This window comes from Dromiciops gliroides, chromosome 2 (genome assembly GCF_019393635.1).
Source record: "Dromiciops gliroides isolate mDroGli1 chromosome 2, mDroGli1.pri, whole genome shotgun sequence".
In the NCBI taxonomy this organism is placed as follows: domain Eukaryota; kingdom Metazoa; phylum Chordata; class Mammalia; order Microbiotheria; family Microbiotheriidae; genus Dromiciops; species Dromiciops gliroides.
This window is the reverse complement of record NC_057862.1, coordinates 385,940,669-385,959,188: the sequence shown is the minus strand read 5'-3', so window position 1 is coordinate 385,959,188 and position 18,520 is coordinate 385,940,669. Positions and strand designations below refer to the sequence as shown.

At 43.9% G+C, this 18,520-nt stretch overlaps 2 protein-coding genes and 5 non-coding genes across 9 annotated transcripts; 6 read left to right on the top strand and 1 right to left on the bottom strand.

Annotated features, from left to right (window-relative positions):
• Nucleotides 1-1,974: 1,974 nt before the first annotated feature.
• Nucleotides 1,975-13,998, bottom strand: MED22 (mediator complex subunit 22). Of its 3 annotated transcripts, none has more exons than XM_043981914.1 (5): nucleotides 13,834-13,998; nucleotides 12,347-12,478; nucleotides 9,379-9,459; nucleotides 7,176-7,384; nucleotides 1,975-3,054 (listed from the first exon to the last, which is right to left on the bottom strand). In XM_043981914.1, the coding sequence occupies exons 2-5, from the start codon at nucleotides 12,467-12,469 to the stop codon at nucleotides 2,856-2,858; spliced, it is 612 nt and encodes a 203-aa protein (XP_043837849.1). In that variant the 5' UTR covers nucleotides 12,470-12,478; nucleotides 13,834-13,998; the 3' UTR covers nucleotides 1,975-2,855. The 3 variants fall into 3 exon arrangements, with proteins under 3 accessions (XP_043837849.1, XP_043837850.1, XP_043837851.1); XM_043981915.1 differs by lacking the exon at nucleotides 13,834-13,998 and adding an exon at nucleotides 13,613-13,746; XM_043981916.1 differs by lacking the exon at nucleotides 1,975-3,054 and having other exon boundaries at nucleotides 4,949-7,384; nucleotides 13,834-13,993.
• Nucleotides 13,605-18,064, top strand: RPL7A (ribosomal protein L7a). The gene is made up of 9 exons (XM_043980818.1): nucleotides 13,605-13,706; nucleotides 14,036-14,146; nucleotides 15,357-15,477; nucleotides 15,816-15,965; nucleotides 16,368-16,508; nucleotides 16,740-16,819; nucleotides 17,134-17,264; nucleotides 17,624-17,693; nucleotides 17,913-18,064. Exons 1-9 carry the CDS (start codon nucleotides 13,605-13,607, stop codon nucleotides 18,015-18,017), a joined length of 1,011 nt encoding a protein of 336 aa, XP_043836753.1. The 3' UTR covers nucleotides 18,018-18,064.
• On the top strand, nucleotides 15,671-15,747 carry LOC122745045. Its single transcript, XR_006355340.1, has one exon. It is a non-coding gene; the product is annotated as a small nucleolar RNA SNORD24 (small nucleolar RNA).
• On the top strand, nucleotides 16,225-16,298 carry LOC122745046. The gene has a single exon (XR_006355341.1). It is a non-coding gene; the product is annotated as a small nucleolar RNA SNORD24 (small nucleolar RNA).
• Nucleotides 16,571-16,646, top strand: LOC122745042. Its single transcript, XR_006355337.1, has one exon. It is a non-coding gene; the product is annotated as a small nucleolar RNA SNORD36 (small nucleolar RNA).
• On the top strand, nucleotides 16,984-17,061 carry LOC122745041. Its single transcript, XR_006355336.1, has one exon. It is a non-coding gene; the product is annotated as a small nucleolar RNA SNORD36 (small nucleolar RNA).
• On the top strand, nucleotides 17,472-17,537 carry LOC122745043. Its single transcript, XR_006355338.1, has one exon. It is a non-coding gene; the product is annotated as a small nucleolar RNA SNORD36 (small nucleolar RNA).
• Nucleotides 18,065-18,520: the final 456 nt, after the last annotated feature.

Genomic DNA, 18,520 nt, shown 5'->3' with positions numbered 1-18,520 from the left:
GTGGAATTGTTCAAATCTGTCCACAGGGTCCAGGTGACTTAGCCTGGGTGGAAGACTATCAATCCCAATTATGATGTGGGTGGAATGACCTCTTAGAATTAAAGAAACAGGACACATAATAAACCTCTCAAGGGAAACAATTTCCCTCCTCAGTCCTTATATAATAGGGATCTTTACCTGCAGTGTGTGGGGAAGTGTGGTTGTGTTGGAGAAAAGCCTCATGATTTTCTGTTATGAAAGAAGGTGGGATAGAAGTCCACCCACCCCTCAGGGTCACCACTTGGGAGACCAATGCCCTGAAGAATTGTTAGCCAGAAAGAACTGGAAATTGAGGGGATGCCCATCAATTGGGAAATGGCTGAAAGTTGTGGTATATGAATGTAATGGAATACTATTGTGCTGTAAGAAATGATGAGGAGGATTTCAGAAAAACCTGGAAAGACTTAAATGGACTGATGCTAAGTGAAAGGAGCAGAACCAGAACACTGTACACAGTAACAGCCACAGTTTTGATCAAATGTGGAAGACTTTGGCTCTTCTGAGCAATACAATGATCCAAGACAATTCCAAAAGACTCATAATGGAAAATGCTATCCATGTCCAGACAAAGAACTATGTAATATGAATGCTGAGAGAATCATACTAGTTTCACTTTTTCTGTAGTAGTTGGTTTGTTCCTTTTGTTTTGATTCTTCTTTCACAACATGACTAATGTGGAAATAGGTTTAGCATGATTGTACATATATAACCTATATTAGACTACTTGTCTAGGAGAGGGGGGAGAGAAGGGAGAAAAATTTGGAATTCAAAATCTTAACAAAAATGAATGTTAAAAACTCTTTATGGGGCAGCTAGGTGGCGCAGTGGATAGAGCACTGGCCCTGGAGTCAGGAGTACCTGAGTTCAAATCCAGCCTCAGACACTTAACACTTATTTAGCTGTGTGACTCTGGACAAGTCACTTAACCCCAATTGCCTCACTAAAAAATACAAACAAACAAACAAACAAAACAAAAAAACACCTCTTTACATGTAATTGGGAAAATACTATTAAGGGGAAAATTTTTAAGAAAAATGATTCTTAGCCTGGCCATGTACATGTTAAATGATTAATACTCTTTGTCCTTTATTGTCAGACTAGAAGAAGTAAGCTTGAGGAAACTGATGGTCTTGATTTTGTATCTATATCCCCAGTGCCTAACAGTGTCTGGCACACAGCTGATACTTAATAAATGCTTGCTAATTATCTGAGAGGGAGATCACAGACATGATTTTCCCCTAGGATGCTGATTATCCAGCTGTTCCTTATTAGTTTCCTAATTTGACTGTTGGTTAACTTTTTCTAATCAAGGGCAAAATTCATTGTATGCCAAGGGGTTTATAGTCTGGCTAGTGAGACAAGCCCCTTCCACAGAATAAGGGAACCCAATCTTGTTCCTTCTTAGAAACTCTTAAGATTGCTGGAGCTGGGTTCTAGTCCCAGCTCTCACCCTGTGACCTCAGACAAGTTGCCTGGGTCCCAGTTTGTAAAATAAAGGGCGTAGACTGAATTTAGTCACTAGATGAGCTCAAGGCTCCTTCCAGCTCTGATGTTCTTTGTTCACTGATGATGTTTTTCTTTAGAATCACCTCCTGACCTACGTCATTCAGAATGTAAGCTCCATGAAGTCAGGGGTCTTTTCACTTTTGTTGTTTTTCAACCCCAAGTCCCTATCAGCATCTGACAAGTAGTAGACACTTGTTGATTGAGCCCCATCCCTACAAATGACTGAGTAGCCCAATTCTCTTCCACCAGATGACACAGTGGATAGGAGTTATCCTCTTTTCTGTGCCCTTCCAAGGTCTGGGCCTTGGCTGCTCATCCCTATCCCCTAAGTGCATCTTTGATATTAAGGTACCAGCAGGCATCCTCTTCAACCCATGAGTTCATGCATAAGTGGGGACTGAGAAGAGAAACAAATCACCAAAGGTCTAGGTTTTATTTATTAGTCTTGTTACAAAAATAAAGAGAATCACTGTGGGAAACGAATGGTAAATTACAGTGTAATCCAGTCCCTCTGTCCACCTGAGCTTCAGGCAACAGCACCTTTAATACAGAACTTCCCATGAAAAAGTGACTCTATGTCAAGTATTTATCTTGTGAGATGAAGCTGCACCAAGCAAACATGGTTCTGCTCACTTACAGTGGCTAAATCTGCCCCACAAATGGCAGTTTTTAATGTGGCCTCTGTGTGTGCTGCTTAGGTTAATATAACATCCCTTCTATCTCTACTTACAATCCAAGCATTTATGGTTCCCTCCCCCCATCTCTGTCTCTGTCTCTCACACTCACACACACACACACACACACACACGCACGCACGCACACACACACACACACACACACACACACACTCTTTTGAAACCCAGAGCTATCTCCCTTCTAGCGCTATTGTCCTCAGAAGGGCCAGAGTGCAGGTAGAAGACTTCAAGAATAGCAGTACCCTGGGTCAGCTGAGGATAAAGCCTACAGTTTTCCCAACTCAAAAGTGTTTGGTTCTGCCTAATGCTAGGCTGAGGCTAACAAATTCCCCACCCCCCTCCCATAATGCCTATAGTCTTTAACTCTAATTTCAGGAACAGGATGACTCTCACCAAAGAAAGGTTAGGCCCAGGAAAAGGCCTGGGCCTAGATGGCTTGGGCACCTGGAATTGATCCCTGAGGCTGAAGGAGAGGAAACAAAGGAAGGAAGCCTCAGACTGAAATACTAACGTGTTGCTCTCCAAGCGGCACCCTGTGCCCAAAAGGGCAGCTGTTGGCTGTGGTAGCTGGAGTCAGCAGCAAGCACCTTTGACAGCATCAGAACCGGATCCTGGTCAGGCATGCTCCGTGGGACCTGAGCCAGGCCCATTGACGTGAGGGAGCACTGGTGTGGTCCCCTGTACGGGGACCGTGCCAGGCTCTGTAGGAGACACTAGCAGAGGTGCTGAGAGGCCATCAGGGGAGAATGAGGTGAGGTCCTGCCTCCAGTAGGCTTCACACAGAGGTAGGTCAATTGTGTCGCAAAGACTGTAGCTTTTCCATAGCCAAAAAAAACCCCAGGAAGAAAGACAGCAGGAGCAGGGAGAGGTGTGAAGGCAGGGGGAAAGGGAGATAAAAGGGGGGGAAAAAAAGCAAGACAGAAGCAGAGCATTTAGAAAACAGTACCAATCCTCGAAGAAATCCCTACCCACCCAAACCTGACTGGGTGCTCCCTAATTCCCACATTCTGGCCTTCATGAAATGGCCTCACCCTAAACAAAACTAATTAGAAGACATTCAGACTCACAGGACAGCCACTTACTAAAGAGATATACTGCAGGATCCTTTCAAGTGGCTAGTTCTCCTCTGGCCTTGAAAGAAAGACCACCAAAATAGAATCAAGTAAGTATACACATGCACTCATTCATTCACAACTGTTTGTCCACTGCTTTGCATGTGTTTGTCAGTGATTTTTAAATAGGAGTATCTGGGTCCTACAAGGTGGGAAGAATCGTGATAAAATGGAAAGGGTCAGAGGCCCTAGGTTCACATCCATATTCAGATACTACCTGTGTAACCTTAAGGACAAGTCACTGGGTCTCAGTTTCTTCCTCTGTAAAAGGAGGGGGCTGAACTGGGTGGCCTCTTGGGACCCCTTCTTGATCTAGATCTAAGATCCCACAACTCAAAGACTACTAAGAAGGTTTTTGACTTCAAATCCACACTCTTATCACTTCTCTGAAAGCAAGGATCACATATGCAGGAGGTTTTGTTTTTAAAGACAAGCTCAGCACAGCAAAAGATCTTCTATTAATGCTATTGCATGATTGGCTAAAACAATGCCTGTATTCAACACCATTTGCAAGAAGCCAACCATTCCTGCTACAATTTTGAAGCAGTAAATACCAAATGAGGGCAGATGGAAGGTCTCAGCTGGACTTCAAAAGGTCCAGTCACAATCCAAGGCATTCCCTGAGGTTTTTACATCTAAGTATCTGTACTAAACAACTGGGGCAGATCTATCAGCTGGATGGCTCAGTGGATAGTGGGCTGGGACTGGAGTCAGAAAAACCAGAGTTCAAATTTGGCCTCAGACACTTACTGGATGTGTGACTCTGGGCAAGTCACTGAACCTGTTTCTCCCTGGAAAAGGAAATGGCAAATCATTCCCGTATCCTTGCCAAGAAAGCTCCATGGACAGTATTGGTGAGCTATGGTCCATGAGGTCACTAAGAGTAGACATGACTGAACAACAACAACAAAGTTCTGTTTGATTTCGGGCAAGGAAAAAACAAAAAGGGGGGGGACCTTCTCTGGGCCTCAGTTTCCTTATCTGCAAAATGGAAGAAGAGTATTCTTTCAGGTCTAGGTCCTAGTACTTGCTCCTCTCACTTCACTTAGTAGAAAGCAAAGTTTCTTGGTCCCAGTTTTATAATGAGACACTTTAGTCTACCTCCAAATGATCGATGACTATCATTCATTAAGTTCTCGGAACACTTTAATTTTAATTGGTTGTTTTATTGCTCTGAGCTCATGGTCTTTGGACGTGAAATCTAGTCTGGGTATCTTCACATCTGGCCCTCTAGCTTCCTCAAATCTGGCCAAACAAGGGAGCAGTATGGGCCAAACAAGGTGCTGTTTCTGAGAAGAGAAATAATAACCCATCCTTTTCCCAAGCCTGCTTAATTCTTGGATGCTGCTTTTCCTTCTTCTAGACCTCATCTGGCTCCCAACCCTAGGAGTCTATCACAGACATGGAGCATTAGGACATTCCAAAGGAAAAAGAACAAAAACAGGAGAGTTGGGCTAGGGAGAAAAAGCAAACAATAGGGAGAAGTGGCAAAGTGGGACAAGAGAGCAGGAAGAGGGAAAAGGGGAACACAGCAAGGGTAACAGAAACAGCAGCTCGTGTGGAGAAAAACATTTGGAAAGGTGCTTTGTGTCCCAGTTTGCTTACATTGAAAACTTTATTTACATGGGAATGGGGATAGGGGAAAATGGAAATTGGATAGAGAATGATAAGATTCAAATACTTAACAGGATGGAGACACAACTGACATTTTCAAAATCATCATTATCACCAACCTGCCCCCTTAGGATTGTTGTAAAGGGCCCTAAGTAGAGGGTGCATGGTAGGGCAAGGTATGTGGGGACCATCATTTCCAACAGGGGGCTGTCCCACTTGCCCCAAGCTTACCCCATCACCATGACCACCACTAAGGCATTCTGGGACTTCCAGGAACAGATTTGAGGCATTCACCTACTTCAGGGAGGTAGGAAGGAAAGATTGGGGGGGGGGGGAGGAAGAGAAGGTCATGGAGGACTTTACAGGTAAAGCACTTGGGAATTTGAATTGAGGTCATTTTATTAGGTAGTATGGCAAACATGGGGGAAAGGACAGTTAAATCTGAGAGCTTAATGTTAGGATAACAAGGAAGGGAGATGAGTTATAGAAAGAACACTAGTCCAGGAATCAGGAGACCTGGATTCTAGTCCTAGTCCTGCCCCTCACAAGATGAGTGGACAAAGATCCTGAAAATTCAGGAGAGATGGGAAGAGATGGAATAAAAAGTGTGGCATGGGATGATGGCTGTGGTGTCCTTCTGCCAACTGATCTCTGGCTCCAAAAATGAACTTCTCCCTTTACATTTAAAATATTTATAATAGTTCAGGCCAATAAGAGATGGGCCAAAGACGAGTCTCTTCAGAAAAATAAAAGTCATAAGAAGGTTCAACTATACATTTTAAATCCATACCAAGTTCTGGCCTTAGACCCTTTTCCAAACCAGATTCACAAGCCTCTTTGGTGCAAAAATGAGCATTTTAAAGGCACTGCTAGGTCCAATGGGGAAAAGGAGGCATAAAGCCACCCAGAGATAAATCTGAGGATTTATCAGCTCTGTGTCTACTGAGCAGAGAGAAACAATTCCCTTTTTCTCCCTTGACCTCAGTAAAACAGAACTGAGCTAGATCAGGATGGGGTGAGGGAAAGCCTTAACCTGGAAATATTTCAGAGAGGGCTGTGAACTTGGGTAGGACAAAAATTGCATCCTTATTTCCTTCCATTGTTTGAGAAGGTTCCACAGGCTTCATCAGACTGCCAGAGGGGTCCATGACCCCCCCCCCAAAAAAAAGTAAGTATTCTTGAGCTAGATATGTTTAAGGCCCTTTCCAGTTCTGACATGCTATGATTTTTAGGTAACATAGAGAATTCCCAAAGTAAATAATCAAAAAGTTACCAAGATTGGGCTTTGAAATGCAGTGTGTGCTAGGAAATTTTTCCACTGTTATTCTCAGCTTCACCCTGAATCCAATCTGTCCCTGATTCTATCTAGTTCAGGTTAATGTTAAAATTGGTCTATGTTCCCTGAGCACCTATCTCCTACATGGGTGAAATAAGTGCAGGCTAGTTGGCTGAAAGAAATCAGTCTATGATCAAAGAGAAAACTAGCAATTTAAAAGCTTACATAACAGAGTAGCAATTGAAACAGTATAGAATTAGCATGTGCTACCTTATCAGGAAGGCTGATTTATAAAGGCAGCTTAGTGTAGTGTGGGCCTCAAGAGACATAGATTTTATTCCTCAGTCAAATCTCCATTCCCTCTGTGGCCTGAGTTTTCCAATCTAGAAATAAGTTGTACTAAATAAGATTGAAGGTCTATCCCTTCCAGTTCTGAAACTCTTAAGATTCAATGAGCATTCACCATGGGAAATCACTAAAGCAAAAAAGTAGATATTCAAAAACCTACAGTGGGTGCAATGCTTTAGTCCAGGTATCTGTTCTGAGACCAGCTATTCTGGGGAAGAGGCGTGCCCACACCCATAGCTCAGTGTCCATTCCCTTTGGCATTACTGACTTCCCCAGAGAAGCAGGTACTGGGGTCACCAAAGAAAAGGTGAGTTTTTCTTTTAGGGGGCCAAGAATAAACTACTGCCATCCTTACTGGCCTTCACAGAGCTTCCAGGGTAAGAGATCATCTCATGAGGGTGAGAAAACCCCACAAAAGTCAGGAAGGCCAGTAACCTTGGGAGGCACAGCTGAAGGAAGGGCCTCAAGCTTCCTCCAAGGCCTGATTTGGCCAGCTCTTCTGCTGCCTGCTCCCTGGGAGAGGCGGATGAAGAAGGAAGAGGAGGCAGTTTCACAAGCTTCTGGAGTACAGAGCCCTATTTGTACCTGGACGAGTAATACTCCTCCTCCAGCTCATACAAGTCAATGGAAATCTCATCCCTCAGGGAAATGAGCTTTTTGTCACACTCATCCTGCAAGCTCCGAAGCTGCTGGTTGCGCTGATCGATGGCTTCATTCACGGAGGGAAAGTCATTGAGGATGAGAAATTGCTTGAGGTCAGACACGAGCTTCATCAGGGATTCCCCAGCACGGACCTTGGAAACATCAATGGGGAAGATGGGAGATGGTGTTTAGGGAGGGGCTGGGAAAGGTGCAATTTGGGGACTGGACAGAGCTGCCTTCAGAACTGTTTCTATAAAGGAGGAGACCAAGTACTGCCTTCTGCATGAGGCCTTTCTTGATCCCCCTCAGCTGCTTGCACCTCCCTCAACCTGTGTGTGCTATGTGAACATGCAGTTGTGGGGAGGGGTTCTCCCATTAGAGGGCACAGTCCTTTAGGACACAAGCTTTCACTTTTATTTTTCTATCCCCAGTGCTTACCACCATCTTAGGTGCTTAATAAAAGCTAATGTGTCTGGTGCCTATGACCTAGCCCCTCATCTCTGCCCAGCCATCTCACAGTCCTTACCAACAGGAGATACTGAGGCACCCAGGACGGACTCTACCTTGCTTAATGCTAAAGCTATCTTCCTCAACCTTCATGGGGAAATCAGAGAGGAAGTTATGATACCCAGGATTTACTGAATGAGGCAATGTTCCTCCATAAGTTTATCGATCTACTCTGAAATATCCCTTCTTGGCTTCTAACTTTCAAATAACTATAACAGCCCAACCTCAGTAGGATAAATTCCCCACCCCATCACTTCTTGGTCTTGCTCCTCTTGGATCACAAAATTTCAGGGCAAAAGGGGTCTTGTTAAGCAGCAAAGAGTTTTTAGCACCAGCTACCAAGGAAAGAACATCCCCACTGCAAGGGATCACCACTGCAGGCAGTTTTCGTTTGTGGGGAGGTTTCTGGGAGCACGGGAAGCACTGAGAAGTGAAACCTGTTTGGATCACATTCCTCAAAGGCTTTCATAGCTCCTCACAGTCTACAGGATAATGGCTATTCCTAGCCTGATATTTTCTGATGTCCTAAATAATCTGGACCCCTTCTGCCTCTACAACCTCATCTCCCAAAGATCCAACTAGAATCAGTCACCTGCATGTGGGGCCTTGGCTTTCTCACTGGGTGACTTTGCTCACAGTCTTTCCCAACTTTATAATGTCCCTTCCCACCTCCCTTGGCCTATCTGAAGCCCTCAGTTTTACTTTCATGTTTTTTCTCTCTATGATAAACTGAACAAACATCAATAAACATAAACAATGCCATCTATTAAAACCTGGGAGATCGTATACAAAATTGAGCTGTTACATTCAGTTTCTTTGGTGTTTTTGTTTTTTTTTTTTAAGTTTAAAATATAATGCAATTTTTGTGTGTGTGTTGTTTTTTTAATTTTGTGTGTGTGTGAGATAATTGGGGTTAAGTGACTTGCCCAGGGTCACACAGCTAGTAAGTGGCAAGTGTCTGAGGCTGGATTTAAACTCAGGTCCTCCTGAATCCAGGGTCGGTGCTCTATCTACTGCATCACCTAGCTGCCCCAAAATTTAACACAATTGTAACAAAGTCCCTTGCTTGCCCCCTACTTCCTTTAGGAAGTCTTCCCTGACAGCCCTGGCCCCTAGCATATGTTTCTCTCCTCTGAACTCCTGCAGGACTTAACTGTCTGTATGGTTCGGGGGATACCAGTATTGGTGGTTATTTTTTCATGGGGGGCTGGGGGCAAAGGAGGCAGGGCATCCTCTCTCTTAAACTAGACTGTGAGTTCTCTGAGGGCAGGGACTATGTCTTATTCATCTTTATATCTCTCACAGTGTCTAGCACAGAACTCTCTGAACTAAGTAAGTGTTTAATAAAGATCTGACTGACTGATGTGAGATTTGGGTTTTTTTTCTTTCTTATCCTTCCTTTCCTATTCTTCACCTTGTCTTTTTCGGCACTGATTGCAAGGGGCACAGTGGAAAGGTTAAGGACAAGCAAACTACATGGCCCAAATTCAGATTCTGGATCGGGGAGTGAGGGGTGATGGAAAAGACAGTACCCAAGGTTAGGTATGACCTATAGGAAGCAAAGAGAAAGTGTCACTTGCTGCTGCCTGCCCCTCAAAGCAAGACCCAGAAGAGGGAGGGAAAAAGAAGGTTTACTTACAATATTGGCCGCTCTCACATGCATCTCATAATTGTCCTGCTCACCCTGAGTTGCCCGGGACACCTGAGTTTCATCTTCAATCTAGAGGAGAAACAAGAACAATGTCAAACAATGTGTAAGCCACACATTGTGGCTTAATGTGTCCTCAGTTCTAGAGCTTGCCAGAGACCTCCTGGGACACAGAAGGGGAGGGGGGATAGGCTGGGCGGGGGTGGCATGGCCTCGCTTCCATTTCACTCTGATCCTTAGACCAGCTGCCTTCTAGCCCATCTACACCCCATGTGTATTTTGAGACATAAGCATTTAATTCTTTTTGATACATTCTCCAGGTCCAACCCTCCCTTTATCCTGCCCCAGCTACAGAAGATAAGACTGAGTCTCACTCTCACCCCAAGTTCCAGTTCAGCTTTGCTTTGGCCCTACTGTTCAGGAAGTATATGTGTGAGAGGGAAGGAGAAAAGGGAGAAGTGGGGAGACCATTTTGGGGGAAGGATGAGGTGAAGGGGACAGGAGGAACTTATAGAGAGAGGGAGACTAGACTTATGGCCCCCAGGAGGGTAATGATACCTTCTTCCCCACCCAGAGAATTATGGTTAAGTAGAAATCTATCTCTCCCCCCTCCCACCTGATGGCACAGGGCCAGGTAAGTCAGTCTCTGGCACAGAGCCCCATTTCCGCCACAAAAAAGAGGGGCAGGGTCTAAGAAAGAAAAGGCTGAACACAGCAGGTCTAAAAGACTATACTATGCTATGGCCCAAAAAGGGGTAAGAGGGACAGGCAGAGAAGGGAGATAAGATTTCATTTTCTAAGCTGCTGTTCTAATAATGATGGTGGTGGTAATGAGGATGACGAGGAGCAGGATAATGACGACGACGATGATGATGATAATAATATTCCCATGCACTTCTAAATTGGGGTAGAGACACTCAGTTTGAATAAAAACTGCCCCAAAAATGCACTCCTGAGTGTCGCTTGAACCAGATAAAAGTACCACTGGGAAATATTTAGTAAAAATTACTAGAAATGCAATAAAACATAGATAATATTAGCATGTGGTTTCTAAGTTAAAATGCAGCCTACAGGGATCTTTATATGTGGTTTAGCAGCCCCCACTTCTATTTGAGTTCAACACTGCTGATCTTGACAACTCCCTACGATTACAGTTTCAAAGAAGGTGCTGATCTGCACTGGCAGAGGCATTTTCCTTTCCTGGGAATTCTGTATATCAATGCAATCACAGGTCCACTATCCCTACTTTTTTTTTGTTTTTTTTGTTTGTTTGTTTTTTTTAGTGAGGCAACTGGGGTTAAGTGACTTGCCCAGGGTCACACAGCTAGTAAGTGTTAAGTGTCTGAGGCCAGATTTGAACTCAGGTACTCCTGACTCCAGGGCCAGTGCTCTATCCACTGTGCCACCTAGCTGCCCCACACTATCCCTACTTTTAAAGACAAAAAAAAAAAATCTCATGTTCACCAAATCTTTGGCAACACAAATACAGGAATAGCTAAAATGCTGGATGACCAGAAACCACTAACTGACCCAGAGCTTTTTAACCCAAAGGAGAGGAGACTTAGGGATAGCTAAAGAACAACTGTTTGGAAATGAGAATAGATTTGTTCTGTGTGGCCTCCCAAGAACAAAACTAGGAACAAGAGGTAGAAATCACAGGGAGGCAGATTTCAGCTCAATACACAGAAGAATTTTCTAATAACTCTCCAACAATGGAAAAGGCTGCCAAAGGAGATGTTATGCTCTCCATCAAGGGTGGTTGAAGGCAGGTTGGATGATTTCTTTTTTTTTTTTTTTTTTTTGGTGAGGCAATTGGGGTTAAGTGACTTGCCCAGGTCACATAGCCAGTGTTGTGTCTGAGGCTGGATTTGAACTCAGGTTCTCCTGAATCCAGGGCTGGTGCTCTATTTACTGTGCCACCTAGCTGCCCCAGATGATTTCTTGTCAGAGATGTTGCTAGACTAGGGTTGGATTTCAAAGATTCTTTGTCAATGGTACTTGGTCAGGGATTTAATCTTCTTTTTTTTGGTTGTTGTTTGTGAGGCAATTGGGGTTAAGTGACTTGCCCAGGGTCACACAACTAGTAAGTGTCAAGGGTCTGACACCGGATTTGAACTCAGGTCCTCCTGAATCCAGGGTCGGTGTTCTATCCACTGCGCCACCTACCTGCCCCAGGTATTTAATATTCTTAATATAATCTGAAAACCTTCAATCATTAGAGGCACAAATTATATTTATTCTAGTATAAATACTTAGTATTTTATCATATTCTCTTTTAAAAATCGACACCCATTTAAGGCATATATATGACAATTCTCTCTCTTTTTTTTAATGAGGCAACTGGGGTTAAGTGACTTGCCCAGGGTCACACAGCTAGTAGGTGTTAAGTGTCTGAGGCCGGATTTGAACTCAGGTACTCCTGACTCTAAGGCCAGTGCTCTATTCATTGCGCCACCTAGCTGCCCCAGCAATTCTCTCTTAACCCAACAGTTATTAATCCAGAACATAACATTCTCCAATCATGACAGGTTTGTGTCCTCCCTTACCTTCCAACTCCTTTCATTTAGATGGGATGGAAAAGGGAAGGGGAAGGGAAGGAAATGTAGAACAACTCAATATTCCAAATTCCAACACACCAGATGAACACCATTGCATTTAAAACTCAGGACAGGGGCAGCTAGGTGGCACAGTGGATAAAGCACTGGCCCTGGATTCAGGAGTATCCGAGTTCAAATCTGGCCTCAGACACTTACTAGCTGTGTGACCCTGGGCAAGTCACTTAACCCCAATTGCCCCGCACAAATAAATAAATAAATAAATAAAACTCAGGACAGACTTTGGCTCTGGACCAAGTTTTTTTTTCCCCCAGAGACACATAAATAAGATACATCCAGCCCTTGTCTTGACTAAGATTGGTGGGGTGGGGGGAGGAAAAACTAGCTTCTTCACCTCTACTTACCTTGGCTGTCTTTATGATCTCAGTGAAATTATCCATGATAGACTTGATATCATCCTTCAGCCTCTTGTTGTAGGACTGAAGAAGGGTCTCTTTGCTCTGGGGGAGGACTCTTTGTTGGGCCATTGCATTATCCTAGGAAGGTAAGGCAAAGAAGCATTTGGAGCCATTAGTGGAAGCAGTATGGTGTAGTGAATGGAGCACTGCACTTGAGACCTGGATTCAAATCCAGCCTCAGACACATACTAACTGTGGGACTCTGAATAAGATCCTTCTGCACTCTTCTAATTTATAGTCCTAAAGAGAAAAGGAACATGGTATGGACTTGGAGTCAGAAAAGACCAGTGGCTGTTTAAGAGACATTCAAAGGTGAAATCACCTTGTAGCACTCCATCAAAGTTTTGATTTGCCTTGTAGTAATGATTCTATCGTGATGACAAATTGGGTGAGAATTCTGTCTCTGACACCTACTATGAGACTGACTTTAAGCAAGTCTCAAACTCTCTGAGTCTTAATTCCTTCATCCGTAAAATGGATAATAATACATATAGGTAGTACAGTAGAAAGACTCCAAGGCCTACAGTCAGTAAGACCTAATCTTGAGTATGGCCCCAGATATTTACTAGCTGTGTGACCCTGAGTAAATAGATCAAGTAACCTCTGTTTGACGGTCTCTTATCTGTCAAATGGGGATAATAGCACCCAGCACCCATGGTTGTTTTGAAGATCAAATGTGATAATAATTGTATTATTTATCAATCGTACTATTATATTATTAGACGGTTGTCTGACAGGCAGTAAGTGGTTAATAAATGGTTGTTCTGCATCTGTAAATTGGGGATAAGAACTGTATTTGCAGTCCCTACCTTTTCAGGGTTATGCTGGGGAGGAAAAGCACTTTATAAACCTTAAAGAACTACAGAAATGTGAGTGAGCATGACAAGGAGCAGAAGGTGGGATTCGGGGTCACCTCCTTCAATTTCTTGTGGTGGGAGTGCTGGACCTGGGTCACCAGTCCTGGCACAAGAGAAGTAAGAGCGCTTAGTAAAAGCTTGTCTGCCTCAGTTTCCGCCGTCTATAAGGCGAAGGGTTGGATTCCAAGGTCTCTATGGTCAGATTCTAGTTCGGAGTGTAAGATTCTGCTCCAATCCAAAATGATTAAGCGCCGTTCGTATATGCAGCTCCGGGCGCTGGGGATACAAAGATGGAGGGGGCGGGGGGGGGGGGGGAGGAGAGGAAAGGAACCCTGCCTGCCCTCAGGATGCTTACACTCTCCCCACGGGTCGCGCGCCTCCGAGCTCAGGCAGAGGCGACCAGCCGGCGGAGTCCGCGGGAACACGCGTGGGACCAAGGGCGCCTGCGGGCAAGGGAGGGGGAGGGGAAGGAACGGGCTTTATGTCTCTAGACTCGACTCAGGAAACCGCAGCACTAGATGGACAAAACGAAATTGACTGCGTGAATATCAACCGGAACTCTTCTGGGGCCCTTACCTGTCTCCTCTTGGAATCTGAATTTGGCCTCGCTCAGCCCAGCTCTAAGGACTAGAAAGAGAGAAATGCTTGGCGGTCCCTTTAAAAGCTACGCTGGGAGGGGGAGAGGAGGAGAAAGTTTCCGCTTTGGCCCTTAAGACTACCTCCTTCCCACAACCCTTTTGGGGGGGGGGGAGGGGAAGTAAATCCCGCGCATGCGCAGGTTTCTCGCGAGAGCTGCGGGGTAATACATATTACCCACAAGTCTCTTCTCTTCCTTTCTCGTTCTGCCGGCCAAGATGGTGAGCCATACTCCTTTTTCGCGGGATCTCGGGTCTGTCTCCATCCATCTCCATCGACTCCCTTTGCGGGCCGTAGCTGAGCAGCTTGTGCCTGGGGAGGCTCCAGGGGGTCTCTCCGCAGTATCTGGGGTTGCGGGTTGAGAGAAGGGACGGCGGCGAGGGTGGAGGGCGGGCCGCCGGCGGTTCGCCGGGTGAGGGAAGGCCGTCGGGCCTGAGCCGGGACCCCGTGGCAAAGGAGGTTAACCCTCGTAGCGCCGGGAGGCTAGGGGCCTTTGGCGGTCCTCGAGTCCAGCGGCTAGGCGGGTTGCATGACGGGCCCCTAACTGGTGTCTTGGGTGCCGGAGGGTAGGGAACTGGGCCTGAGGCATTGAACGTTAGTATTAGAAGAGATTTAAGAACGTAGATGGTCAGCGAGAAGATTATCTAGTTTTGGGTTTTACTGACTGACGGAGAAATTCTGGTCCAGAAAGCGAAAATACGACTGCTTTTAAGTCTCCGTTTGCTAGTGGCAAACTAGAGGAGCACCTAGGTGGACCTGGAGTCAGGTCAGGAAGACCCAAGTTCAAATTAGGCTTCAGACATGGTGTGACTGGGCAGGTAACTCAATTTAAATTCCTGCTTGCCTCTCTCCAACTCATTTATAAAATGGGGATAATAACAGCATGTGCCTCGCTGGTTATTTGAGGACTAAATAAAATGTTTATAAAGCTCTTAGTCCAGCACTTGGCACATAGTAGTAGTAGGTGTTGTGTTAATGCTCATTCACCTTTCCTTCCCAGTGGTTTATTAAATCGAGCCTTTATTAAGCAGCAGGCATTGGTAATTTTTGGACAAGCCACGATGTCTTGGTTCCTCTGCTTCCTGGGTAATTGAGAGAAAAGCAAATTGCTCGAAGCTTTGCAAAAGTTCTGCAAGTAGAGGTTAAAGCCTTGATGTTATGAAGTGTGCCTTACAATGTGGGGGGGGGGGGGCGGTCGGCATCAGCGAGGGCAGCGCTGTTTCATGACCCAAAGAGAGAATAGGATCATAGACCCAAGACTGGGGGGGAAATCTCAGAAGTCATGTCTTCTAAATCTGTCAATTTAAAAAATGAGGAAATTAGGCCTAGTGAGTTTGTGGTTTTCACCAGAGATGTAAGTGGTATTTGAATCTATGTCTTCTGACCCCAGAATCAAGGATATGTGGGAGAGGAGTACAGCTGAGAATGCTGACGCTTAACTAGCAGATTTTTTGTTTTTAAAGCCAAAAGGGAAGAAGGCCAAAGGGAAGAAGGTGGCTCCGGCCCCTGCTGTTGTAAAGAAGCAAGAGGCCAAGAAAGTGGTTAATCCTCTGTTTGAGAAGCGGCCCAAGAACTTTGGCATTGGTGAGTGAAAGTGGCATGTTGGACATGTGGATGAACTCGGAAAGTTTTTAATTTTCTGATTGCTATCGCATTGACTGGACTATTCAGATATTTGAATTACTCACAAATGCTATTGCAAATTAGGAGTTTGCTTTGTTACAAGGCAAGAGGACAGTATGGGTGGTGGTAATGAACTCTTAAGAGTTAACAGTTGTGCAAATGATGGAAAAGAATATTTGCTATCTTGAGTGATGGTGATGACATTTCATAACCACCAAGATCACTGATGCACTCTTTTTTGTCAGCTAAAATAATCTTGAGTTTGGATTGCAAGCTTCACGACATTTTTTTCTCATTAGGTCAGGACATCCAGCCCAAAAGGGACCTTACTCGATTTGTCAAATGGCCTCGATACATCAGACTGCAGCGGCAAAGATCTATCCTTTATAAGCGTTTGAAAGTACCGCCAGCAATTAACCAGTTTAGCCAGGCTTTGGATCGTCAGACAGGTAAGGAGAAAAAACCCACTTATGGAAAATTCTATATTTACAGGTTCTTAGTATTTTGAAGGGTTATATTTCTAACACAAGCGTGCCTAAAACTTAATTTTACTCATGGAAAGACATGGTTTTATATAGATACTACTGGAGGTGTAAGTTTATGTTCTTGTCTCAGGGTTAACTTGACCCTTTTATTGTTTCTAGAATCTGTTCCTTTTGTGACTTTTAAATGCCATTAATTTCTGGCATAAATGGAGGAATATATATGTGCAGATGATGATTCAGATATTTGCTATCTGAGTAGCAGTGATTACATACTTAACCACCAAGATCGCTGATGCACAAAGTGTAAGGAACACAAAAATAGTTGTTCTAAACCCAAAACCTTAACCAACAAATTTTATGTTCCAGCTACTCAACTGCTTAAATTGGCTCACAAGTACAGACCTGAGACAAAGCAAGAGAAGAAGCAAAGGCTGCTGGCTCGAGCTGAACAAAAAGCTGCAGGCAAAGGAGATGTCCCCACTAAGAGACCACCTGTCCTCAGGGCAGGTAAACTTAGTTTCTTGTATAACTAAAACTGGTTTGTTGATAGATGAGAGTTGGACAAGCTATTGCAATGATGTATGAATTTCTTCACCTGAAATAATTGTGTAGATCAAATACACGAGCTTTTTAACCCTGAGCCATAGCTGAAGATCCAGTTTATTTTTTGACCAAACTTTGTAATGAAAGTAACAACAGTAATGAAAAGCCCATGTAAACACTGGTTTTGTTTTTTAGGCGTTAACACTGTTACTACCCTGGTGGAGAACAAGAAGGCACAGTTGGTAGTGATTGCACATGATGTGGACCCCATTGAGGTAAATTCTCAACTTGGGAAATTTGTAAAGCGGGGCGAGGGTGCTGTTCAGAAATAGGAGTGAAATAGGCTGGGTTTTTGTGCTTAGTAGCAGTAAATGATAGAAGTTTAATTCTCTGCAAAGTTTTTACAGAACAGATCCTATAGCAAATGAGCTTTTGGCTTTTGCAATGATGTATGAATTTCTTCACCTGAATTAACAGCATGAAGAATAAATAGACGAGCTTTTTAACCCTGAGCAAAGGCCAAAGAGAGGAGTTAACCTTTTTTTGTGTGATAAGTGCTCTAGACTTAACTCACTCATATGTCTTCCAGCTAGTGGTCTTCCTTCCTGCCTTGTGCCGAAAAATGGGAGTTCCTTACTGTATTATTAAAGGTAAAGCCAGACTGGGCCGCTTAGTTCACAGAAAGACTTGCACAAGCATTGCCTTCACACAGGTTAACCCGTAAGTATATTTTGATACTTGTTCACTTAAATTTAAATCTAAAAGGATCTGAGAAGAGAGTTTAAATTTGTCCTACCCTAAAAGAAGAGTTGTTATTTACTGTTTTACTCGTTTTGTGTCTGACTGGAAAATTGCTAACCTGAGGAGTTTGCAGCCAAATTGGGTTTAAAAATAACATCAGAAGATAAACTTTTATTCTTAACCTTTTGGCAATGATGCACAAAGAATTTCTTCGCCTGAAAAGACCGTGTAGTAATATTGACCCTGAGACAAAAGGTTCCATGTCTAAAAGTGGTAGACAAGAAAACAAAATTAAGTGAAAGGGTTCTGTAGTGTTAACTTCTGATCTTTCTCAACAGTGAAGATAAGGGAGCCCTGGCTAAGCTGGTAGAAGCCATCAAAACCAATTACAATGACAGATATGATGAGGTAAGAACCAATTCAATTATAGACTAAGTGAATACACAGATCTTGTTTTCTGTTACCAAACTAACTTGATTTAAATGGGTTACCACATTCATACAGTGCTCATGTTTTATCATAAATCGCAAAACTTGTATGGGCTTTGAAATTTCAAGGGGGGGGGTGGAGAATGTATACCATTATAGGCAGAGTTAACTGGATTTTTTTTCCCTTCTGTTCTTTCAGATCCGTCGTCACTGGGGTGGCAACATTCTGGGTCCAAAGTCAGTGGCCCGTATTGCCAAGCTGGAAAAGGCAAAAGCTAAGGAACTTGCAACTAAATTGGGTTAAATTTATGTTTGATTTCCCCCTGCGTAAAAATAAAAATTTAAACAAAATCAAAGTATGAGTGGTAACAAGATACTCTGGGATTCTACTATATAATCACAAGGTACGCATGCATGCACGCACACATAAAGAAATAAAATTAACAGTAATTTGGGGAGAGCCTTAGCAAATGGGAGAACCAACTTTTAAATTAAGCACTTGTATGCCAGGCACTGTGCTTAATCTTGGGATAACACTCCTACCCCAGTGCCTTATTCTGAGCTCAGTCTAATGGAGATAAGGTTCATTAACGTGATGGTGAAGAACTCCGAGTATTGACCAAAACAGCAAATTCTAAGGTGAAATAGGTGTGCAAGATCGAGTATGTCTTGTGGGAACTTGAGTAGGCCATGGGCTAGAACTATGAAGAAAGGGAGTGATGGATGACATGTAGAACTTGGAAGAGAGAAGGGGTTAGGTAGTAAAGATCTTTATATAATAGCTTGTTCAGTAGTCAGCCACTGGAG